Below are 27,235 nucleotides of genomic sequence, written 5' to 3' on the forward strand. Positions count from 1 at the left end.
GTAGACTTGCACCACAAAATCTTTCTGTATATCAATGCTCCTAAGGTCCTGCTATCTATGGCATACTTTCCTCTTGAATTTGACTGTCTAAAATGTATCACCTCACACTTGTCTGGATTAAACTCCCATCTTCCATTTTTTTGCCCAGTTTTCAAAATGATCTGGATTTTGCTGTAGCCTTTGATAAGCTGCCCCACTATCCACAGCTCCACCAATTTTCATGCTTATGGAATCATAGAATCTCCACAGTGCAGTCTCAGGCCATCCAGCCCATCAAGTCCACACCGACCCTCAAGTGCCTTCTGGCCTGACCCAGTGGGATCCTGACTGATTTGGGTTCCACAGTTGCATTGTTTCTGGGTCTTCAGCAGTGGCAACCACTTCTGGTGGTGATGCTGACAGAACTGCAGAGCTGCTTGGTCGACAGGCTGCAAGAGGTGGGTCATTGTGTTGAAAAGGTGAGAAGTCTTGGCTCATAATCATTAAAGATTCATTGCTTAACAGATTAAAACTGAGCTAGGTGAACCTTCTCCTGACTTTTTAGCTGTAGTACAGGGAACACACCCTCAGAGTAGATTCAGACCCATGCTCAACAGTCTCTCCCTGTTTTCTGACACAGCCAGTTGATCCAAGCAGGTCCTTAGGTTCAGGGCTGCCAGGCTCTTTAAGATTTTAGCACGTGCTCAGTAATGTTTGAACACATTCTACTTTTCCTGTAGGAAAGTGACTGAAATATTTGGAGAAATGTATTTTTATAAAAAGACACAGTTACCAAAATAGGTGCAAAATATGCAATTGTAAATACTGTTCTCTGTTCCTTCCCATTCTTCTTGTTGTTAATTGAACCTAACATAGTTTCTTTGACCATTTCCAGAAGAAACAAGTCGAATTAGTTTTTATTTTCATCTCTTCGACTCTTTTAACTATTTGAGGATGAATTATTGTTTAATATATTTCTTCATCAGCACAAAATGTCATTTAATGTCGTAAGTAAGTGATCCATAATGCCCATTGGATATGATGTAAATCAAACTAAATCAGTTGAAATACTTTAAAAAGTAGTTAATTGGCCATGATGTTCTGACTAAACAACAGAGCACTTGTTGCTTATAGGTTGCCTTGAATCGACAAGCAAATACATTGATGGCTCTGGTCAGCTGTTATCTTTTACCTCAGAATCATATTTGAAACATTGCAGGGTAAGATTGAAGTTCATTGATAACAAAGGACTCTCAGCGGGTCCCAGATCACGAGGGCACCTTCAATCTGAAGACCAAGTAGCTAGTTTACCCCAGAACAAGCCAATCAATGGTTTTTCATGATCAGTTAGGAATCTTTTGTATCATGAAACATAATGGCATACCATCTTCAATTCATCCATTTTCCCCCATTGCAATAACAGTTGCAATTTATTTTCTGAAGTAGAAGACTTAAAGACTTATACTGTGTACTGGATAAAATGAAAAATCATACTTTGAGGGTAATGGGTCAAAAAGCACAAAGGACCTGTTATTTTGAAAAACAATTTGAAGACCATTGTCACAATTGAATTTTCATGTTGCTTTAGGTGGACATGCAGATCAGAACCATTCCTGGGATGTTTTCTGGCTCTAAATATACTTTGCGTTTTATTGCTCTGTTTGACAGATGTCCACATTTTGTTTTTACGTGAGAATGTTTCATGACAAATTAAAGTTATTCCATGATACAGTGGTGCAATATGTTCTGCGTTAGCTTGAAATGCCCTCATGGCATTTATTATTTGTTTCAACAGGAGCACTCTAAAATGTTTGCCAAACAACTGCTATTGGGGCAAGATGAGCAATTAGTAATGTAACATTTATTTTGTAGATAACTTGCGAATCCAAAATACTTTGCCAAAAATGGTTTGATGTTGACAGAATTGGTGAGGTCAAAATAAATTTTAAATGTTGCATCTCTTTCCTGCAATTAACTTTGTCTCTTGGGCTAGAGTTTTCCCAAACCAGTGGAGGTAGATTACAGGGACAGTGGGATGAGAAAATTATAGAGGGATGGAAAAGTTCCAGCAAATGATCTCAGGTGAGGATCCTGATGCAATCCCACCTGTTTCTATTTTTCACAAGGTTGAGTTAGGATTCTCACAGGGAAGCCCTGAGCCTGAGGCAGTAAATCAACGAAAGTACTTTAAGAAATCATTTTGTGCAAATTTGAGTATGGATTTCAACCCATGGTGGAAATAACAAGCTCGGAATGTTTTAAATACTTATGCTGAGGAGCTCCAGCCATGACCAGGTGAGAGGCTGCTGGTCTTTTTCTCAGACACTGCCATCATTACTTGACAGATGACTATCAGCTTCTTGGAAGGCATTTCATCTGTCTAGACTTAACTACCTTCAATTACACTGCCCTGTTGCCAGCCCTCATGCTACGATAAGGATAGCTTCTGTTGCTCCACTTCAGAGGTCAAAGGCATCCACCTCTCATTTGCCCCAGCAGCAGCAGTTACCACCTACCACCTTCTTAGCCACATGCCTCTTCACAGAGGAGGAAGGAGACAACATCAAAAACAGAGTGCCTACATGCAGAGGATCAGTTCTCTTGACGTCTGAGCACCAGTGACTCAGTCTCTAATGGCAGGCAGTTGCCAACATTTGCAGTTTCACTAATAAGACCCTTTTCATGGTGAACCAAGTGGGTTCACACTACCAATGGCTGACAAGAAGCCTGTCACAAGACAACTATGCCTCAGGTCTCTGCCTTTTCTCAAGTTGTGACCTTTCTTCTGCAAGAGGAGAAAACAAGTGTGCATACTAACAATAGCTTATCTGAAGGAAAGAATAGGCCATTATTTGTGCAGGAAATCTAAGGCATGGATGTGGGAGGGCAACAGGCTAGGAGTAGATATAAGCTGTTGGATATTCAGATGAGGATATAATGTGCCTGCAGAGACAGTCTATCTGTAAGGTGTATTGTAAGAAATTTGGAGGCTGTTTCTTAAAATAATAAGTCCCTTCTGCTTTTGGATCTTTTATGCCCTTAAAGTTCCAATTTTCATGATTATCCAGTATCTATTATGAATTATTAAGTCTTATATTTCAGAAAATAAATTGCAACTGTTGTTGCAATGGGGGAGAAACATCACAATAAAAAGATTTCTTGAAGGTAATTGGAAATGCTACACCATGCACCTTTAATGCCCTCCTGTTATCCTGGAACCATGTGTGTGTCCAGTTTGGAGAGAGCACACTGCTGTTGTTGACTTCCTTCGGAACTTCCATCGATGCCTGATCAAAGCCAGAGATTGTTCTCTCTCACTGATCTCTGACAGAACTCACCACACAGAATTCTCTTAGTTTGCTCAGCTGGACATCCAGGTCAGAGTGAAACCCTCAGGAGGGAAGGGGGTGGGAGTGGATTTGCTTTCCCAAGTCTCCTGCCCATTTCTGTGCTTGCTGTGCCTGACAAGTCGAAATATTGGTGAGATTTTCTGCAACATACCAGGAACCCTTTGAACAGAGATCCTTCCTTTAATAGTGTCATTCTCACTGCTCTCCCTACTTGACTAGGGAGCTTGAGGCATGCCCTTAGTTGTTTCGCTCTGATAAAGGCCCTCCATTTCAGAAGTCATGCATCTCACCTGAAAACAAATCTGCCTTTTCAACAGACACTCAGGTAGAGAAGTTCCAATTTTTTGTTAACGTCCTGATTTTCTTTGCCTCTTTACCCGTGCTCACTGCTTCTTTTGTCATTTATTTAGTTGAACTCTATGTGTCTTACGTTTTCAGCTGATAACCACCAATGCATCGCGCCTCCCCACTCCCCCACCACCACCGCCTACAACCACCTTTATCCAACAACCCTCTTCCGAGTCACCTACATACCCACGTTTTCAGCTATACTAACCAGCACAAAATATAAAAGTACTTTACAATGTCCTTGAATATGTTGCTTGTTTCCCTACTATCTTTGGAAGGGCCAGTCTGGCACAGCACATTTGTACTCTTAGACTGTTGCTATGACCTGAAACTAAATACTGGATGCTGGGCAAAAATTTAGCAAAGAGAAAAATATTAAATTCTTATTGTCATCAATGCACTCTTTGGAAAATTGACATTCGGAAATTCAAAGAAATTAAGATGAAGAATTTGGAATGCCAGCAATCCCTGACTGTAAAACTAAATTATATCAGTAACATCTATGCAGCCATGCATTTCCTCATTCATACAGATACAAGGCTTTCTGTAACATAAGTGCAAAAAAACAGAGACAATTGGAGGGTCAAAGCTGACCCTTTGATGAAATCCTGAACAAGTGGTCTGAATTGCTCATCTCATGGAGTATTCTGTTATGGCATAAATATATAAAGTAATGAATTTAAAGCTTTTATAAAGAAAGAAAAATATTTTGAACATGTAGCTTAGATTAAATAATGGAGCTGAACTCTAATTGGAGCTCTCATGTAGGAATGCAATGCATTATATTAGACTCAAATCCTACTATAAATGTCACTATTTATTCCAGCATAGGGATTTTCAAAATTTCTGCCAAGCAGCTGTGAGTGAGCAGGAAAGACTATTATTAGAATCTCAACCTAGAGTATAAAATGGAGCATTTTTAAATGTACCATGACTTGTGTACCAAAAGCAATTATTCTCAGTGTAACTGGCATAAGAGTGGATAATATCTTTCACAGAATAGTGTCTGATTATAGATATAATGTTTTAGCCACTGTTACTTTTTTAGCTTGGCAAACATTTTATTGCATGATTTCACAGATGTTTCCTGTTCACCAGGACTGGCATGAGGTTGCTTTTCAGTGTTGTCTATGTCAAATTTCAACTATTAACAATAGTGGCAGATGCTAAACAGTGATATTTTTTACAATATGATCTTGCATAGATCAAAAGTACATTGATAAATACACAATAATATTGTAACGATTTGTTCCAAATCCACCCAAAGATTATCAGTGTGGAATCAGATATTTCACATGCTATTGAGCACTTTAAGGTTAGACAAAGCAGCATAGCTTAGATACTTAATGCAATTTTCTCTATACAGCAACGGCACTGGATTTACAGAATGGAGTTTATTTTAGCAATGCAACCTGCCTTATAGTCCAGCTGAATTAAATTATATGTGAAGTGACTGCAAAATTTTGTTTTCTGGATTTGTACAGAACTGGGCTAAGTCTATATTTATTAGTTCTGTTGTAGATAGCAGACATAGGAAATTATAACTGTTCTTCAGGATTGGATTCAAATTTCAGTTCCAGTGATGAAGGAGCAAATTAAGTCTTTGGGCCACTTGACTCCTCCATGTGGTATCTTAGACAAGTTTTCTTTTGCTGAACTATGGTGATTTACTTTTTTTCCCCATATCCAGTTACACTGTAAATTTATAGTTTGTTAGGTGAACTGAGTGAAACGGAAATATTAGAATAAAACCAAAGAAATGTAAATGCTGGAGATCTTAAACAAGAACAGAAATTGGTGATGAAACTCAGCAAACATGGGAAGAAAGCAGAGTTAACATTTTGAGTCCGGTGATTCTTCATCAGAATTGATAGCAGCTAGGAAAAAGTGATATTTAGGTTGAAAACAAGGTGCAGGGGTGAGATTGGTGATGGTGAAGGGGATGGTGAGTGGGTAGGTGGAGATGGAGTCTAAAGAGCCAGACATGAAAGGGATAGGTAAACAAAGGGATTAGGAAGAGCAGGCCAAGACAGAAGAGAAGCTGAGTAAGTGATATTGAGAGCTGAAGTGGTCTGTGCTGAAAGCATAACATGTAATGTGTGAGAGTGTGTGAAAATGGTTTGGCTGTGCTAAAAGCAACTCATGTCATAACAGGGCTTGATGTGGAGGTAAGTAAAAAGCATAGAAAGATGGAAACAGTGTAAACAATACTTCCTTCATTGAGCTTCATGAACACTGTTATTGGCAAACTGAAATCGCTGGCAGTCCAGTAAATGTTCATCCTAACCCCATGGGCATTAATTTATTGGAATGGATTGCATGTCTGTGATAGAATTTGTCCACCTCTCACCTAACTGATATCAAGTAGAAATCAGGTGGGTTGTCTAGCAAGTGAACAACTGTTTCAGCAAATTGCCACTCAACAGTGAATTTGGACGTTAACTCCCAGTTCAGGGTGGTGGTATCGATGCTCCTTTTGGAAGTTGAGGGAAGTCTGAAACTGCGTCAGTTTCCATTGCTCTCACAAGCTTCCTGCTCCAGAATTGTTATGCTTATAATGAGCCATCAACCCCTGGACCGACCTTGCGATCTTCATTAATGGAGACATTGGAGAGGAAGATGGCCACTGTGCACATGGAGGTCAAACAATAAGTACTTGTATCTGGAATTTTCTGTGTGGTTTTGTGGTGATGATTAGAAACTGTGTATGAGCCTGTGGCACTGAAAGATTTGTTGTTGAAATAGCATTAAACTCTATGCAATCTGACAATGTACCAGAATCTTTGGTTGGAGTAGTGCAGTCTACCATGAGATCCTGATGGACTCAGATGAGTCAACTTTGACTCCTGATGGTTTAGTATTGAGACCTAAATCACCAGTGTTACTTGTACCTATCGCATTAAACTAAATCTTGTGTAAGACAAACATCATTTTTCTTTAAAATCTGAGTCGTTTATCCTGTACCATTGTTAATCAAACAAGCTCTTAGAACCAGTATGGAAAGAATTTGTAAGGGTTCTTGTGGTATAATGGTAACGTCACTGAGCAAGAAGGCTTGGATTCCAGTCCCATCTTAAGATATCAGCTTAGAAAGGAAAGTTGGTGGCAACACACTACCCCAACCACAAGTCACCAATAGTTGGTACTGCAACAGACAATAATTAAAGCCTGTACTATTTAGAGCTGAAATTGTATTAAGATTAATCATAACACTGTAGTGTGTATATATATGTTGAAGCAAAATTATTGAAAAAATGAAGACAAACATGAAAGCAAGCAGAAAAAGGACAATTTTTATGCTTGGGCAGGAGGGGGGAAGAGAAAATGTTTTCCCTAACGACCATAAGACCATAAGACATAGGAGTGGAAGTAAGGCCATTCGGCCATCGAGTCCACTCCGCCATTCAATCATGGCTGATGGCCATTTCAACTCCACTTACCCGCATTCTCCCCATAGCCCTTAATTCTTTGTGACATCAAGAATTTATCAAACTCTGCCTTGAAGACATTTAGCATCCCGGCCTCCACTGCACTCCACGGCAATGAATTCCACAGGCCCACCACTCTCTGGCTGAAGAAATGTCTCCGCATTTCTGTTCTGAATTTACCCCCTCTAATTCTAAGGCTGTGTCCATGGGTCCTGGTCTCCTCATCTAACGGAAACAATTTCCTAGTGTCCACCCTTTCCAAACCATTTTCCTGCTCCTTGGATGCTGCCTGACCTGCTGTGCTTTTTCAGCACCACTCTAATCTTGACATATGTGGCTTCATACCCAATGAACCTCCTTAAACACTTTTGCATTTCTACCCCAGATCCTCAATCAAAAGAGGAAGAATCTCTTTTAGAGGTTCACTAATGGGCATCTTTACTGCTGGAAAGCAGACATTTATGCCAAGGTATATCCAGGCAGTGGATACGGGTGAGAAAATAGAGAGTGTGCAAAGAGCACAAATGGAATTCCCTCTCAGTGGCTACTGTGCGATTCTAGATCTCAATGGTCCTGTATATAATTCCAATGGCAAATTTCAATAGATTAGTGAACCTCTAAAAGAGATTCTTCCTCTTTTGATTGAGGATCTGGGGTAGAAATGCAAAAGTGTTTAAGGAGGTTCATTGGGTATGAAGCCACATATGTCAAGATTAGAGTGGTGCTGAAAAAGCACAGCAGGTCAGGCAGCATCCAAGGAGCAGGAAAATCGACATTTCAGGCAGGAGCCCTTCATCAGGAATGAGGCCATTTGATTTTAACCCTATGAAGCCACATATGGCCGAGAGGAAACTTTGTTCCATGTTTATGCTGTTTACTTTCATTTGCAGCTCCTGTTTTGTTATTTAAAGAGGTTGTCATTAGTTCTTTTGTAGTTGCACTTCAGCCCCACATTCTGAGCTCATAGTGAGGGGTAATGCTGACTAAAGGACCAGGTTTGTTCCTGGGCCCAGCTAATGTGGCCATTAACAGGTTCAGGCAGCGGGCGTTCGTGAGGATAGACATGCACATTTTGTTGTCTCACTCTATTTAAACAATAGTTGTCCTTTTGATACTTGGTATATATAATATGGAGTTAGGAAGTCATGTTGTGGCTGTACAGGACATCAGTTGGAATATTGCATGCAATTCTGGTCTCTCTACTATAGGAAGGACGTTGTGACACTTGAAAAGGTTCAGGAACAACTTACAAGGATGTTGCCAGAATTGGAGGTTTTGAGCTATAGGAAGAGTCGGAATAGGCTGGGGTTATTTTCCGTCGAGTATCAGAGGCTGAGGGGTTACCTTATACAAATTTATAAAATCATGAGGAGAATAGATAGGGTGAATAGCCGAGGATTTTCCCCAGGGTAGGGGAGTCCAAAATTGGAGGTCATAGATGTAAGGTAAGAGGGGAAAGATTTAAAAGGGATCTCAGGGGCAACCTTTTAATGCAGAGGGTGATGCATGTGTGGGATGAGCTGCCAGAGGAAGTGGTGGAGGCTGGTACAATTACAACATTTAAAATGCACCTGAATGGCTATATACAATTAGGAAAGGGTTTGGAGGGACATTGGCCAAAAGCTAGATTGGGTTAGGATATCTGGTCAAGCATGGACAAGTTGGACCGAAAGGATTGTTGCCATACTGTATATCTCCATAATTCTATGACTGGACTGCCTACCAAAGTGCATGATTTCTCACTTTCCTGCATTAAAGTTCATCTGCGGTGTTTTTTTCCACTCACTCAACCTATCTATAACCCCTTAAAGATTCCTAAAGTCAACAGCACAACAATGCCCATTCATTCATTCTGGTAGTGTCAGCAAATTTGGCTATGTTGCTCTCTGTCCCCTCTTCCAAGTCATTAACATAATAGTAGCTATTGAAGCTGAGGATGAATCATTGTGGCACTTCTCTCGTCCATAAGACCATAAGACCATAAGACATAGGAGTGGAAGTAAGGCCATTCGGCCCATCGAGTCCACTCCGCCATTCAATCATGGCTGATGCGCATTTCAGCTCCACTTGCCAGCGAACTCCCCGTAGCCCTTAATTCCTCTAGACAACAAGAACCTATCAATCTCGGCCTTGAAGACATTTAGCGTCCCGGCTTCCACTGCACTCCGTGGCAATGAATTCCACAGGCCCACCACTCTCTGGCTGAAGAAATGTCTCCGCATTTCCGTTCTGAAATGACCCCCTCTAATTCTAAGGCTGTGTCCACGGGTCCTAGTCTCCTCGCCTAACAGAAACAATTTTCTAGCATCCACCTTTTCAAAGCCATGTATTATTTTGTACGTCTCTATTAGATCTCCCCTTAATCTTCTAAACTCCAACGAATACAATCCCAGTATCCTCAGCCGTTCCTCATATGCTAGACCTGTCATTCCAGGGATCATCCGTGTGAATCTCCGCTGGACACGTTCCAGTGCCAGTATGTCCTTCCTGAGGTGTGGGGACCAAAACTGGACACAGTACTCCAAATGGGGCCTAACCAGAGCTTTATAAAGTCTTAGTAGTACATCTCTGCTTTTATATTCCAACCCTCTTGAGATAAGAGACAACATTGCATTCGCTTTCTTAATCACGGACTCAACCTGCATGTTTACCTTTAGAGAATCCTCGACTAGCACTCCCAGATCCCTTTGTGCTTTGGCTTTATTAAGTTTCTCACCATTTAGAAAGTAGTCCATTCCTATATTCTTTTTGCCAAAGTGCAAGACCTCGCACTTGCTCACGTTAAATTCCATCAGCCATTTCCTGGACCACTCTCCCAACCTGTCTAGATCCTTCTGTAGCCTCCCCACTTCCTCAGTACTACCTGCCTGTCTACCTAACTTTGTATCATCGGCAAACTTCGCTAGAATGCCCCCGGTTCCCTCATCCAAATCATTAATATATAATGCGAACAGCTGTGGCCCCAGCACCGAACCCTGCGGGACACCGCTCGTCACCGGCTGCCATTCTGAAAAAGAACCTTTTATCCCAACTCTCTGCCTTCTGTTAGATAGCCAATCCTCAATCCATCCCAGCAGCTCACCTCGAACACCATGGGCCCTCACCTTGCTCAGCAGTCTCCCGTGTGGCACCTTATCAAAGGCCTTTTGAAAGTCCAGATAGACCACATCCACTGGGTTCCCCTGGTCTAACCTACTTGTTACCTCTTCAAAAAATTCCAACAGGTTTGTCAGGCATGACCTCCCTTTACTAAATCCATGTTGACTTGTTCTAATCAGACTCTGCTCTTCCAAGAATTTAGAAACCTCATCCTTAATGATGGATTCTAGAATTTTACCAACAACCACGTATGGAGTCAGCTATTACAAGGGGGCATAGCTTTAAATTAAGGGGGGGTAGATATAGGACTGATGTTAGGGGTAGGTTCTTCACTCAGCGAGTCGTAAGTTCATGGAATGCCCTGCCAGTAGCAGTAGTGGACTCTCCCTCTTTATGGGTATTTAAGCGGGCATTGGATAGGTATATGGAGGATAGTGGGTTAGTGTAGGTTAGGTGGGCTTTGATCGGCGCAACATCGAGGGCTGAAGGGCCTGTACTGCGCTGTATTCTTCTATGTTCTATGTTCTAACCGAGGTTAAGCTGATTGGCCTATAATTTTCCATCTTTTGCCTTGATCCTTTCTTGAACAAGGGGGTTACTACAGCCATCTTCCAATCGTCCGGGACCTTTTCTGACTCCAGTGACTCTTGAAAGATCTCAACCAATGCCTCTGCTATTTCCTCAGCAACCTCTCTCAGAACTCTAGGGTGTATCCCATCGGGGCCAGGAGATTTATCAATTTTAAGACTTTTTAACTTTTCTAGCACTATCTCTTTCGTAATGGCAACCATACTCAACTCAGCCCCGTGACACCCTTTAATTTTTGGGATATTACTCCTGTCTTCCACTGTGAAAACTGACGCAAAGTACTTGTTAAGTTCTCCTGCTATTTCCTTATCTCCCATCACTAGGCTCCCTGCATCAGTTTGAAGTGGCCCAATGTCTACTTTTGCCTGTCGTTTGTTTCTTATGTACTGAAAGAAACTTTTACTATTATTTCTAATATTACTGGCTAGCCTACCTTCATATTTGATCCTCTCATTTCTTATTACACTCTTTGTTATCCTCTGTTTGCTTTTGTATCCTTCCCAATCTTCTGATTTCCCACTGTTCTTAGCCACTTTATAGGATCTCTCTTTTTCTTTAATACATTTCCTGACTTCCTTTGTCAGCCAAGGTTGTCTAATCCCTCCCCGGTTAATCTTTCTTTTCTTGGGAATGAACCTCTGTACAGTGTCCTCAATTATACCTACAAACTCCTGCCATTTTTGCTCTAGTGTCTTCCCGGTTAGCCTCTGCTTCCAGTCTATTTTAGTCAGTTCCTCTCTCATGCCCTCATAATTACCTTTATTCAACTGTAACACCATTACATCAGATTTCGCCTTCTCCCTTTCAAACTCCAGACTGAACTCTACCATATTATGGTCGCTACTTCCTAAGGGTTCCCTTACTTTAAGATCTTTTATAGAGTCTGGTTCATTGCAAAGCACTAGGTCCAGAATAGCCTGCTCTCTTGTGGGCTCCATGACTAGCTGTTCCAAAAAGCCATCCTGTAAGCATTCCATGAATTCCCTTTCTTTAGATCCACTAGCAACATTATTTACCCAGTCACATCTTCACAACCTGTAAAAGCCCATATTACCTTCTTCTGTTCTTTCATCCAGACTCTTAATATCTGTGATAGTCCTCTGGTCATTGCACTAGCAGCACAAGAGGGGTCAGAAGACAGATAATCAGAGGATCTAACATTAGGGAGTGCAAGCCCTCTCACACAAAAAAAAGCTGAACTCCAGAGCTTAAGGACTCAAGTCTGTACAGAAAGTTGCTCAATTTGCATTACACTCATACTAAGGTGCTGAGGCCTGTCTTAAAGAACTGAGGCAGGTGGAAGGAATCTAAGCAAAGCCCAATGCCATTCTTAATGTTAATATTCCAGATTATTAAATGCTGTGTGGAATCAACTGGAATGGGGCAAGGAACTACTTGGGTGGCATGATGGCTCAGTGGTTAGCACTACTGCCTCACAGCACCGGGGACTCAGGTTTGATTTCCCCTTTGGGTGACTGTCTGTGTGGAGTTTGCACATTCTCCCTGTGTCCGCGTGGGTTTCCATCAGACACTTCAGTTTCTTCCCAGAGTCCAAAAATGTGCAGGTTAGACATAGGAAATACAAAGTATGGGAATGGCCCTGGGTCGGATGCCCTTTGGAAGGTTGGTGTGGACCAGTTGGGCTGAATGGCCTGTTTCCACACTCTTGGGATTCTAATTGGAAGCACACTAGCTTTCGGAGCGACGCCCCTTCATCAGGAGCATCACCCCGAAAGCTAGTGAGCTTCTAATTAAACCTGTTGGACTACAGCCTGCTGTTGTGTGATTTTTAACTTTGTACACCCCAGTCCAACACTGGCATCTCCAAATCAGGATTCTAATGCTTGTTTTCTGTTTTCTTGTCACTTTTGCTTGCATCTGTTTTCTTTGTAAGGCTCCTCGAGAAGCAATTGAAACTGAGTAGATGTCTATCACCGTGATTTTTCGGGCAAAGAATCAGAGTTGTATAAACCTAAGCCTAAGCTAACCTTACCCTTTGTGCCTTAATCACTTTCTGTTCAATCTGATCTATTCTGTATTCATCATAAGGACATGTTCAAGAATGCACATCGGCCATAAGAAGTATAAGGGTTCCAAATAGCATATTGATTTTACACAATTCAATCTAAACCTCAAACGCACAAAAAAGCAAAAGAACTACAGATACTGGAAATCAAAAGCACAAACAGAAATTACTGGAAGAACTCATCAGGTCTAGCAGCACTTGTGGAAAGAAAACAGCGTTAACGTTTCAGGTCCAGTAGCCAAACTTCAGAACTGAATACTCTTCGGATCCTTCTTCAGAATTATTTCACTTTTGCCCTCAGTGTTAGATTACCACAATATTTACTTGGCTGAATAAATGTTCATTGTTTGGTAACTTATTGAGAAAGGGATTGAAAGCAGCTTGTATTTTGCACCCTTGGTAAGTATATGATACCATTAATATATTGTTGAATTCCATGCTTGACACTCTATTTTGTAATTCCTCAATCTTGTCAAAGTGTTATCCATTAAAGTCCATGTTTACCTTATTCATTGACTGTTCTATGGTTTTTTTTTCCGCAAAATGACCAACTTTAATCTTTTCTGTTTTCTTCACAGAGCATTGAAAGTCTTCCCCTTGCTGAAAATTTATTCCAAAAAGTTGTTATAAAATTTTAAAATTGTAAGAGATGATAGAGAAGGTAATCACTAGTATGCCTGATTTGGACAGGAAACTAATTAAAGCTCTGACATTCCTCCATAACATGAAGTCTTAATTTGCTTTCTGCCCTCCTCCAGGCATGCTTTGCATAATACAGTAGATTCAGGAAGTTGATTGAGGGCACTAATGAAAATAATTCCCTCTGGTTCATTCATTAATTACAGTTCTGAATATCTTCCCGCTACCTGAGGCATAATAATGTTGAATAAATGATTAGAAGTTCAGAACCTATTCTGCATTTATTTTTAAATAAGTGTCTCCAGCTTTCCATCTGTAGTCCATTGAGCCTTAAATGCCACTTTGTAATCTCATTTTCTGACTCTCCGTTTGGAATTTTAAAACAGTGTTATAATATTTCTTGATAAAATTTGCTGCAACATTTGCCACGTTTCAGAACAAACAGTTGACCAACATAATGTTTTACTGATGTTGCATTAAATTTGATTGTCATTACAATGTCAATGGTTAAAATGTGTTATTTTAGATCATTTGTTCACGTTCATTTCTTTGTGCATGGTAGGACAGGATTTTTTCATTGACAGTCAGCTTTCTGACGTTGAGACCAAATCCAGCTAGAATTTTGAGGGATTAGCCAGCTAATGCTGAAGACTGTACTCACAATCTAATTAAGGACAATGGACAGATTCTCAAAGCTGGAAGGCAATTGCATGAAAGTAACTACCCCTTGCCTCTGTTGGTAAGAGAAAAAGAGGGTACCTCCAAGTCAAGTTGGCATCGTCTTACCAGATCATGTGGCTGATGTCTCATTTGTCAGAGACAACTGGTGATTTAATCTGAGGGGTACCATACCTCGTGTGAGAAGAAAGGATGAGAGGATAATCCTTCATGGCAACATTAACCAGTGATGAGAATTGAGCCCACACTGTTGGCTTCACACTACTTCATAACCCAACCATCCAACCAACTGAGTTAAGCCAACCACCCCCATCTTGAGAAGTCTGTTGAACACTAGGTGTAAACCTGAGGAATGAAATGGCTCCAACTGCCAGACTACCATTGTGGAGAGAATTAATGTCTATGCATGGCCTGCAGGGATGATTGTATTCAAGTGGCTGCAAGGGGAGCCTCAAAGTGATCTTGGAGCTCTGCACTCCATCTCATGTTCTGTCCCAACCTGATGCCCGGAGGCTTGTTCCAAGTATTTGCCTGCTTCCCAATGGCATAGTAGGGCTTGCAGGCCACCTGGAAAATAATGGACCAATTTAGGCTATAGCTCAGGAAGTGAATGGAAAATTCTAGCCAACCTCTGAATAATAGCCTTAATTGATTTGTTAGCTGCGTTAACAAGTTACCTCTGCCTACTTTCTCCCTTGCTACTTGCTTTGAGCACCACCATGCTTAACTTATCAATCAAACTGATAGAATGAAGTCATTGGACAAATAATTTTAATATTGAACCTTTCAAACAAAATAGAATGAAAATTAATAGAAGATTATGCATGGAGTGAATATCTATGACACTTATGCAGAATCAGGATACCTGTAATCAATGAATATGGGTGAAATTTTAAAGTGGGAGAGTGAATCAAGACATAGGTCAAGATATTGTCTCAGCATACTCCAGCATTTTATGAACTATTGGAAAATATAGTGAGCAAACACCACAATTCAACAGAGAGTAGTGGTAAATGGATGGTTGTCAGACTGGCAGAAGGTTTGTTTTCTTCAAGGGATGCTATCAGATATTGCTTTTCTGATTCATGTTAATGGCCTGGACTTGGGTATATTGGGCAAGAAATCAAAATTTCCTGACGAGATAACACTCAGAAAAGTACTAAGGAGTGAGGAAGATTGGAGTAGGCTTCAGGAGATAATATGGTAAGTATTGAAATGGGTAGCCACGTAGTAAATTTGGAAAAATGTATAGTGCAGAATTTACAGTATGAGGTGATACAAAATAAATGGTATAAATTTAAATGGAATTTATAAACAAAGTTTACATACACAACTCTTTCAAGGCGACAAAGAATGTTAAGATATTCTGAAGTGTGTAGTGAACATTGGCCAAAATGGGATGTGGAATTTCAGGTACACAGGGAGAGTATAGAAGCTAGTATTGTTCTTTAGAGAGCAGAGAAATTCTGAAAAGGTGTTCAAAACTGCAAGGGGTTTTGATAACTGAGGAGTAATGGGTTGTTAACTAAAAAGTGCAAATTTAAAAGGCAAAAAATTGAGAAGGCATGAGAAGAACTTTTATAATGTAAGTTGTTATGATGTGGGAATGCTGTCGGAATGTTTGGTGGAAGCAGATTCAATTGTAATGCTCAAAAGTAAATTTGGCCACATACCGTCAGGGAAAAAAGAATTGTAGGCATCTGAACAAACAACAAACAGAACCCCTTCAAACAGCTGGCTTAATGATCAACTTTTGTGCGATAAAATTGTATGATTCTGTGAAATTACTTACTTTGTAATGTTTTAAAATAGAAAATAACAATTTGCACTTTGCATACTTTCCCTTTTGTGCATCCACACTTGCCCTTCTCAAATTTAGAATATTTCAAACTTTCCAACTTCTGATCTAGAGTCATCATGGTTTGAAACATTAATTCTTGTTACTTTCCACAGAGGCTGTTTGACCTGCTGAATATTCTTGATATTTTCTGTTTTTATTCAATACATTTTATATCTATCACAACTGTGAACTACAAGAATCATCAAATATGCCACATGCAACTTTAACATTGAGCAAACAGAAATGCCTTTTGCTGAGTGAAGCAGCTTTCCTCCTGTTTAAATATCAAACTGCATTCCAAACATGCCAGCCCTCTTGTGTATGGAAGACATCGATCTTACATTTTAGATAGTCCACAGTGCAATTTGAATTCCAACAACTTTACTGAGGCAGGTAGTTCTAAGCTTAATGAGAAGTTCAGTGGCTGTCTACTGATCGGTCCAGACCTAGGAGTGAATTTATCATGTCAGGATGGGTGGCATGCTGCGTAAGTAGCAGCTTAAAACAGCTGAAACTGTCAGCGCGTTGGGAAGCTGGCAAGAGACGATTGCTTTTCGCAGTTATTAATAACAGAATTTTAGAAATACTGGTCGAGGATTTTTTACCCCCATTACAAACTGTACCCTCCAAATGTCCACGAAGATACTATTACCCTTGTATTTTGCTGAATTGTCTTTGCTTTTAACAGCCTGTATCAAAGGATGGATTGCATTTCCATTTTGATTATAATGATAGTGACTGTGACACAGTGCTATATTCTGGCATGGAGACCACTCTGAAGAGACATCTGTCTAATAGAGATGGAGTAGCACAATTTACAGTAATTCTCAAACCAATTTGATGGGCGTAATTCCTATGCATAATTGGGCTTGAGAGGTTTGTATGGGCTTGAAGGGACTGCTCACAATACATCTCTTTGAGGAAAAGAAAAACACCTGACAATTTAAGATTTGCAGTAATTCTTTTTGACTTATTATAGCACAGTTTTCCCACAGAAATGTATGATCATTGTAAATATTTTTGAATCACTTGTGGTAATGTTAGGAAATATCGAGGTTATGATTACAATTGAAATATAGTTGTCCTGTGATATTTTCATGGATTTTAACCATTTTTCCCTTGCTTACTGCTGAAAAGATCCAAAGGACTTCAATTTTTCACTTAGATATTGATTTCCTTTTTATTTCTCTTTTGTAGCACTATGTGGTGGTGATGTTCGAGGACCCACTGGTACTATTTTATCACCTGGTTATCCTGACTTCTATCCAAATTCATTAAATTGTACATGGACTGTGGAGGTTTCCCATGGTAAAGGTAATGAACTGCATCTGTGAGATTGTTATTTGTTTTTGCTTATAATCTGTCTAATCATATTCAAGTCATGTAGTCAATTTTGAGTTGAAAGGAGTCAGAAAATTATTTGTGATGAAACAAGTCAATGACAATCTGGTCCTATCTGTAACAAAGATGGTAATTCAATCAGCACAACACTGGCTTCAATGAAGAGAGTTTACATTTTAATTGTAGTCTGTGGAAAAAGGAGTAGTTTAGCAGAATTATTCATTGAATTTGCTTCTGCTTGATCGAGATTTTGTGAAAATTGGGAGGTTTGAGGCATTGGATGGAACTGCATGGTAGAGTGGAACTGGAAAGTAGCCCAGTGTCCAGGAAGTAAATAAATGAGAACAATCAAAAAAATCTGACCAACTGATTCTCTCCCTTGATATCTGTGATGAGAGACAAAACCTTTTTGCTGAGTGAAGCAGCATTACTCTTAAACATCAAACATTAAACATTCCAAACATGCCAGCCCTCTTATTGATTGTACAATATTTTTGACAATCCTCAGTGGGATTAGAATTGTTTCTGTTTTACTTTGGCAGGTGGTGCTAAAGTTAAATAGAAATTTACTGATTGTCTAGATTTAAGGGGTGAATTTTATTCTTTCAGTATGGGTAGATTGCTGTTATAAACAAGAGATCTAAACAGCTGAAACATTCAGTGCATTTGCAAGTTGACAAGTACCTGTTGACTTTCACTTTTAATCCAAGCACATTCTCCAGCATGTAAGTACAATTCCTTAATAATGAAGCCAGTCAGGATGAGTTGAAGTAAGTTGCACAGGCTGGTTTCTCACAAGATCAAAGAGACATAGATTGTACACACAAGGCAATGGTTATGCCCCCAGATCGCCCAGGAGAATTCATTAACTGAAAGGGTTTCCACTCCATCAATGTTCAGCTCAAATGTAATCTACCAATGATAATTGTGTGTGCATATTACCCAGCAAACTGAGTGAAATGTTTATCCTGCATTAGTGAAGTTTCACATGAATGTTCAAACCTCAAAGTAGGAAGTATGGACAGTTCTTTGAGGAGGGCTGAAGCCAAGGAACACACTGACTCATGCTCAAGAAAGCTACAACAAAAGTCACATGAGCACATGAAATTATTGAGTGAGCATTTGTGTCACTAAATTTGTGGTTCAGATACCCAGTCAGATCTGAAGCACACTTCAGTATGCACCCAGTGGAAATTTCCTGAAGGTTCAGGTCTTCTGCACCTTACACAGCACTCGTGACAACAAAGACTGGAGCTCCAGGAGGGGGAAGATAATAAACACATGCTGCATCTTCAGAGAAGGTGGAGGAAACGTATGTGTACTTGCCAAGGATGTCTAGGCCAGATTGATTTACGCATGTTTCAGTTAATCTGAGTACTATAATCTGGCACTCAGTTCTGGACCCATGACTTGGGCAGGTATTCTCCAGAATTTCAAAGAATGTGAAGTAATCAAATTGAATCAATAAAATACTTCAATGAATAGAGTAGATTCAGGTAAAATGTTTTCCCTGACTGTGGAGTCTAGAACCAGGGTATGCAAGTTCAAAGTAAGGCAGAAAGCACTTTGTTATGAGGTGAGAAATTTTAAAACTTTAGATGGTTGTGAATCTTTGGAATTCACTACCCCAGAGAGATGTGAAAGCTTAGCAATTGAGCACGTTTAAAGTTCAGATTGACAGATTTCTAAGAACAATATAAATGTATAATGGGGACGGTAAGAGGATAAAAGACATTGAAGTACATGATCAGTCATGATTGCATTGAATAATGAAGCAGGGTCTAAAGACTGTTTGGCATATTCTTCTCCTTATGTTTCTATCATTAAAATCATGGGGCAACATTTTATTGCATTTCTGTCTCTTATTGTGAACATAATCATGTTATTGACACTAATAGTGGTAAACTCAGAAATCCTTTTTTGTTTAGGATTCATGCTTAGGATTCTTGTGGACCGTGGTAAATTTGGAGACCCGAATGTTTTTTTTGTCAAATGTAGTTACTAAAAGGATTGAGACTTTTTTTTAAAGATAATTCTTGGAAATGACAGTTGTCATACTTCTGGGAGGTGCTGGATTTACTAGAATTAGTATGTCTTAACTTTAGATTAACTGGAAATCACCTACCTAGGATTTATGACTTTAATTTGAATATCACTATCACTTCAGTTGCTGAAACAGAGAAGATACATCGCTCGATGTCTGCTTTTCTGAAAAAAAAATCTCTTTCTAGAGAGTCCAGTGAGAAGCCTGTACAAATGGTGTGGTGGTTAATTATGAAAAATGCCTCTCAATTCTTGATGACACTTGAACAACATTTTTGAAGATGTCAGTAAAAACTGCTTGTGTTTAGTGACATCTATCATGTAATTATGAGCATGTGTGCTAGGTTGCTCATTAAGAGTCATCTTAAACACATTCTGTCTAACCATTTTGGTCTTCAAGAACTAATCATTGTTTGACTAAAGAGTTTCTTTCAAAACTAATCTCTGCAGAGAAAGTTCTTTATTTTGTTATTTTAATTGATGTGTGTTGTTGGGTTTATTTAGAATGTTAAATATTTTTACTTTGTTATTTAAAATGTGTATTAAGCAGCTTGACATCTTTGCTGAATAAATAATGTAATCACAATATATCAAAAAATGTTTTTTTTGTCTTCCCAATCCAACACTGATAAGTTAAATAATTAGTCATATTGGAAACAGGATAAAAAAGATTAAACTTTTGTTATGACTAGAAGGACTAGCGAGAGACTGCCTTCCTCCCATTTCAATTGTAACAAGATGCAGATAGTTCCATTTGCTCAGAGGAAAGTGCTGAGCAAACACAGACATGAGAAAGGGATTCTAAAACATTATAGATGTCCAGTGATTTGTGTTCACACAGATCTTTTGTGAAGGGATGTTATCAATCTTTGGTCACTGTGGTGTTGCACAATTCAAGCAGCGGGAGTTAAATTCAACTAGCTCTGTCACTGCAGCCCCACACAGATGACAGAAAGCAGAAAGCATGAAACAACTGAAGTGCCAGTACCCCTCACAGTGATGCAGGCTTATCCATTGTTCATCACAAACACTGATATCCATTGTTCACCACAAACCTTATGGATCCCAGGAACATCCCAATTGATAATGCAGCCATCCAACAGCATGACTCCTTCAGCAAGGAAAATACATAATGGTTAGACATAACAACAGATAAGGGGCATATATCTGGCAAAATACAAAAACATGGATACCATGAGCATTGAGGAACTGAGGATATAACAAATCACTATGTTGCATTTTATCATCCTTATTTTCTCCTCACATACCAATGAAATATAATAAAACTATTTAATTAAACAGCTCATTTTGCCTGCACTGGACCTTTAAAATAGCTATCTAATTAGTCCAATCTATTGATATTTCTCCATAATCCTGCACATGTTTACTTTTCAAAGCAACATTTATTTCCCTTTAAACAGTACTATTGGATCTGTTCTCATTATCCCTTTTTGGGCAGTGTATTCTAAATCAGAGCAGCTTGGAGCATAAAATAGAATTTTCATCTCTTTAGTTCTTTTGCCAATCACCTTAATAAGTCCTTTGTAAACCAATACCCCTGCCAATGGAAATAATTTTTCCTCACTTACTTAATCAAAATCTTGACAATTTGTAACATCTCTCTGAATTGTCCTGTTAACCTTTTCTGATTCAAGGACAATAATTTTGTCTTCTGGTATTTCACTACATAACTGAATTCTCTCAACTTTGATATAATTTAAATCAATTAACTGTGTACTCTTTCTGCATCCTTCACATTGTTCCTAAAACATCACCAGAACTGGATGAAGCACCACGGCTGAAGCCTTAAAAGTGATTTGTAGGGACTTGTTACAGCTTTCTTGTTATTGTTGCAGTGCCTTCATTTCTAATTCCCCTGACTGTCGTTTTTTGTTTCTTTATAGCAATTTCCAATTGCCCTGTGACATTTAAAAATCTGTTTGTTGCAACCTCTTTAAAGTTTCAGTAACAGTTCTAGGTCAGATACTAATTTCTAATTTTCAATGTGCTTAATTAGTGAAATCAATTGACTTTTTACCCCTGATATTTTATCAGAATTTCTAATTCTTGTCTTTGTGCATTAGGCAGACTAAGATCACTGATAAGACCAGTGAGCCTGACCTCGGTGTGGGCAAGTCGTTGGAGGGGAATGGTGTGGGCAAGTTGTTGAGGGACAGGATGTACATGTGTTTGGAAAGCTAAGGACTGATTAGGGATAGTCAACATGGCTTTGTGCATGGGAAATCATGTCTCACAAACTTGATTGAATTTTTTGAAGAAGTTACAAAGAGGATTGATGAGGGCAGAGCAGTAGATGTGATCTAAATAGACTTCAGTAAGGCATTCAACAAGGTTCCCCATGGGAGACTGATTAGCAAGGTTAGATCTCATGGAATACAGGGAGAACTAGCCATTTGGATATAGAACTGGCTCAAAAGTAGAAGACAGAGGGTGGTGGTAGAGGGTTGTTTTTCAGACTGGAGGCCTGTGACCAGTGGAGTGCCACAAGGATCAGTGCTGGGTCGTATACTTTTCGTCATTTACATAAATGACTTGTATGCGAGCATAAGAGGTACAGTTAGTAAGTTTGCAGATGACACCAAAATTGGAGATGTAGTGGACAGCAAAGACGGTTACCTCAGATTACAACAGGATCTTGACCAGATGGGCCAATGGGCTGAGAAGTGGCAGATAGAGGTTAATTCAGATAAATGCAAGGTGCTGCATTTTTGGGAAAGCAAATCTTATCAGGACTTATACACTTAATGGTAAGGAGCTCGGGAGTGTTGATGAGCAAAGAGACCTTGGAGTGCAGGTTCATTGCTCCTTGAAAGTGGAGTCACAGGTAGATAGGATAATGAAGAAGGTGTTTGGTATACTTTCTTTTATTGGTCAGAGTATTGAGTACAGGAGTTGGGAGGTCATGTTGCAGCTGTACAGGACATTGGTTAGACCACTGTTGGAATATTGCATGCAATTCTGGTCTCCTTCCTATTGGAAAGATGTTGTGAAATTTGAAAGGGTTCAGAAAAGATTTACAAGGATGTTGCCAGAGTTGGAGGATTTGAGCTAGAGGGAGAGGCTTAACAGGCTGGGGCTGTTTTCCCTGGAGCGACGGATGTTGAGGGGTATCCTTACAGAGGTTTACAAAATTATGAGGGGCATGGATAGGGTAAATTGGCAAAGTCTTTTCCCTGGGGTCAGGGAGTCCAGAACTAGAGGACATAGGTTTAGGGTGAGAGGGGAAAGATATAAAAGAGACCTAAGGGGCAGCTTTTTTCACACAGAGGGTGGTACGTGTATGGAATGAGCTGCCAGAGGAAGTGGTGGCGGCTGGTACAATTGTAACATTTAAGAGGCATCTGGCTGGGTATATGAATAGGAAGAGTTTGGAGGAATATGGGCTGGCTGCTGGCAGGTGGAACTAGATTGGGTTGGGATATCTGGTCGGTAGGGACGGGTTGGACTGAAGGGTCTGTTTCCATGCTGTATATCTCTATGACTCTATGGCTCTATAATTGACACACTGCTTCTGCGTCCATATCATTTTACAACTTTAGTACTGGGTGCAGTTTTCTCTGGGAGGAATTTTTTATTTTGAATTCTGTGAAGGTCATGCTCATTAATGAACATGTGAGAACTAATGTGCTTTTCTACATGCCATCAATGGGCAGCAGGTAGTTAAAATATAGGAGAAGTTCAATGATAGGTCCACGGGTGATGTTAAAAGTAACTATGTGGCAGGTGATAAGAAAACACTATTACAAATGATCCTCTGACAATGATTTGTTAGATTAGAATAAAACCATAACCCACCCAACTAGTCAATAGAGGAAATGCTTTGGAGGGCTAATGTACAAGGTAAAGTCATTGTATTCCCCGAGGATCAGAGAGCTGCTCTCTCCTTAAACAGGGATAATGGTTGGACCTGAAGATCTCCATATCTCAATTGAATGGCAAAGTTGAGACCTTCATTCTGTCTCAGTCCAGTACAGAAATTGTTGGCATTACCCTGTATCACAATCCAACCGACTGAGCTAACTAACTAACTAACCGCCTGAGCATCAAATGGTGGAATCTTGTTAAGGTGGCAATTGCTTCACCTGCATAAGGCACCCGCATTGCCTCGTCTCCATATAATCCTGTCAAACTACACACCCTGTCAAGGAGTTGTGAGTCCAGCTGCAGGCTTCCACTTGGAATATAGACCCCGGGAAGGAAGCCTCAGCTTCCAAGAGCTGTCAGCCAATGAGAGACTTTCAGCTGCTTCACTCAGTAGTGCTACAGAGAAGGCTATAGATGCTGCAGGAGAAACAGCCACAGGAGTCCCAGGACCACAGGGATAACTAGGTCACAAGGACATAATGTGGGTAGAAGGGGATGGTTGTTTCTAATGAACAGGTGAGGCTGTGGTAGATTAGGTTAGTTTAGGCTTCCTACAGTGTGGAAACAAGCCCTTCGCCCCAACTAGTCCACACCAACCCTCCGAAGAGTAACCCACCCAAACCCATTCCTCATATTTACCCTTGACAAATGCACCTAACTCTATGGGCAATTTAGCATTGTTAGCAAGGGCAGGGGCTGCCTCACAATGTACCCCATCCCCTTGTTTCCTCTTTTACTCAAGTGATGATCCTTATCCTGTGGAGGTGATGAATTATTTGGCTGGTGCTTGTGCTGTGCACATTGTACTGCAATAGTCCACTTGTGGGTGTATTAATGGCTCGGGGTTGGGGGTGTTGGTGAAACGATGCTCTCCAGTGGTGAAGAATTACCTACATAGGCCTTGAATTGAAAGCAGAGAGGCAAAGGTTGACCATGGGATTTCTGCCTAGGACATAACCCTGGTGAGGTTAGCATGGCTGTATGGCTCATGTGTAGCAAGATACTGCTTAACTACATGCCCCCCTACCTCGAAGCTTGTCACCAGAGGAATTCCACCCAAAGGCTGCCAAGAATCAGTAAATAAGTCACACAAATAAATAACTTTGTGCTTACAATAAGAGCCATCCAGTGTAAGGAGCAAATGTGGAAATCTAATTGGAGGATTATAAAGTTGTAGTGCCAAGAACATTGACTTGGCATCAATGAAATGTAATAATGTGCATAGGAATCGCTTAAAATATCCTTTTATTGACAGTTCTAATATATTTCTCACACTGAACCTTTGAGCATTCATCAGGAAGTGATCCAAGAGGATGATCGTGAGTCCTCAGAGGAAGACAATATGGCTGTGGGTGCCTCATACAAGACCCATGCAGACAACACATCACCACAGACACTCTCACTATGGTGGAACAGTCCAGGCAAATGGTTTGGATTTTTATCTGGTGACTGACAAGATAGTGAACTAGAATGGATTGTGGAGGAAGTGATAGTGGTGGAGAGTTTGCCTTGGTGATGTGATCCAAGCTGTGATTTGGATGGAAATGCTGTTATTTAGGAGTTGTTGAAAAAGATAGGAGCTTCTGGAGCCATGACAGAGATGCTAAAGAGGCAATGTGAAAGTGAAGATTTGTCTCAAAGCACTTCAAATTCTCATTCGAAAACAGAAATTGCTGCAGAAACTCAGCAGGTCTGGCAGCATCTGTGGAGTGAAAAAAAACCCTTCTTCAAAACTGGACATGAGGCATTGACGCTGCTTTCTGTCCACAGACCTGCTGAGTTTTTCCAACAGTTTCTGTTTTTGTTTCTGGCTTCCAGCATTCACACTTCTTTGTTTTCTTTTCAAATTCTCATGCACTATCTCGTGTCATCAGAACTAATGTTTCCTTGAGGCATAGCATCAAGAAGGTGCTGCATAAGCTGTGCACAAGCTGCCCCAAAGAAATATTGAAAGATATTGTACATTGACATGAGCAAGTAGGACACAAGAAGTAATTCACACCATCTGCCTATTGTCCAGACAGTCAATGCTTCCGCCTTGGAGAAAGTGGAGCAGTCTTTGCTGCACCCTCTTGGATTTCAAAACTCAGAGTGCTGGCAGTTAAATCCCCATGTCTCTGCCAAACCTACATAGAAGTGCTGTGAATCATAGAAGTGCTGTGGTCATTTCTATTTTTGGCTGTGCTGTGTTTGACAACTACTAATAAAGCACAGCCACAAGATCCATTTTGTCCCGGGTCTTGTTACATTAGGTTGCACAAGTCTGTCACCAATTGACATTCCACGCTGAGCCGCCTCAAGAATTAATGTTCCTGCATGCTGAGGAAGCTTGTGCCCTCGCTGACTAGCTTCTTTCCATCTACCCATCTCTGCTTAAAAACAAGACCTGTCACTGTGGAGTTACAGGTGCCATAGCACAGACCCATTGATGTTGTTGCTACTATTAATAGTACTGCTGGTTACCTTCATCCTTGTTTCAGATCAAGTCTAACATGACTGAAGTGTTACGTAACAGGAATTTACAGGTACTCGGCTAGTTAGTTCAGCAACTCATTTATTCCAGTTTCAGAAGCCGTTGAATTAGGGGCCATAAAAAGAGACCTTCTTCAGTTCTGGTGAAGAGTCATCAAACTCGGACCATTAATTCTGTTTTCTCCCATAGATGTTACCAGGCCTGCTGAGTTTCTTTAGCAATTTCTGTTTGTTTTAATTTGAATGTCTATTGATGTTGTTTGTACAGACTTCCAGAAAGCATTTGCTAAAGTCCCACCTGAGACACTATTAACTAATGTTCTGGACTTGTTCCTGATGAAGGGCTTTTCCTCGAAACGTCGATTTTACTGCTCCTCGGATGCTGTCTGAACCGCTGTGCTTTTCCAGCACCACTAATTCAGAATCTGGTTTCCAGCATCTGCAGTCATTGTTTTTACCACTATTAACTAATGTACAAGCCCATGGAATTGAGGACAATTTACTGACATGGCTCAGAATTTGGTTGAGTGGCAGGCAACAAAAATAGGGATCATGGAATGCTCCTTACATTGGCCGGATGTGACCAGTGGTGTCTGGCAAGGATCTGTGATTGGCACTCAATTATTACTAGCATTTATCAGTTGCTTGGATAATGGCATCAGAAGGTCATATATCCAAATTTACTGATGAAACCAACTTTGGCAGCAGATGATAGCATAAAATTACAAAGAGATATTTTCGAATAAGTAAATGGGCAAAACTGTAGGTGTTGAAGGTTAATGCAAGTAAGTATGAGGTTTTCAATTTTGGAATGAAAAATGATATAATGGTATACTTTCAGGATAGTATGAAGTTAACTACAATAGATGTCCAAAAAGACTTGGGTCTTGAGGTGTGTAGATCTTGAAAATACCATATGTGCAGAAAGCTAACATCCAGACGACTGAAGTATAAGGATGTAGAAGTTATTCTACAGTTTTATAAAACCCTGGTTGAACCCCACTTGGTGTATTGAGAGAAGATCTGGGCACCACACCTTAGCAAGGATATGTTGGCTTAGGAGACAGTACAGCATAGTTTACAAGAATGATAATGCAACTTCAGGGGTTAAGTAATGAGGAGAAATTATACAAGTTTTACTTAATTGTCTAGAATTTAGAAAGGTCAAAGTCTTAAAAATATTCACAGGAAAAGACAGGTTTAATAAAGATAAACTATTTCCACTGGTTGGGGATTCTACAACTGAAAGCATAGTTTGGAGCTGTCTTTGACAAATGGTAGTAGATGCTAGATCAGTTGTTAATTTTAAATCCAAGACCGATAATTTTTTCATTAAGCAAAGATATAAAGGGATGTGGATATTTTGAGTTAGGATACAGATCAACTGTGAGCTCGATGACTGGTGGAACAGGCTGAAGGGGTGACAGCCTACTCCTGTGTCTATGTTCCTAATTGGCACGAGTGCTGGGCTAATAGATCAACATTCCAAAGTGCAGATCAGATGTACAAGCCTCAGCTG

At 40.1% G+C, this 27,235-nt stretch overlaps 1 protein-coding gene across 1 annotated transcript in view; it reads left to right on the forward strand.

Annotated features, from left to right (window-relative positions):
• csmd3b (CUB and Sushi multiple domains 3b) overlaps positions 1–27,235 on the forward strand; it is a 1,933,688-nt gene that overhangs the window by 1,505,682 nt on the left and 400,771 nt on the right. The window contains exon 19 of the mRNA XM_072571243.1: positions 17,173–17,289. Within this exon, the coding sequence (XP_072427344.1) occupies positions 17,173–17,289 (117 nt within the window). The remainder of the gene's footprint in view (positions 1–17,172; positions 17,290–27,235) is intronic.

Source organism: Chiloscyllium punctatum, chromosome 5 (genome assembly GCF_047496795.1).
Source record: "Chiloscyllium punctatum isolate Juve2018m chromosome 5, sChiPun1.3, whole genome shotgun sequence".
NCBI lineage: Eukaryota > Metazoa > Chordata > Chondrichthyes > Orectolobiformes > Hemiscylliidae > Chiloscyllium > Chiloscyllium punctatum.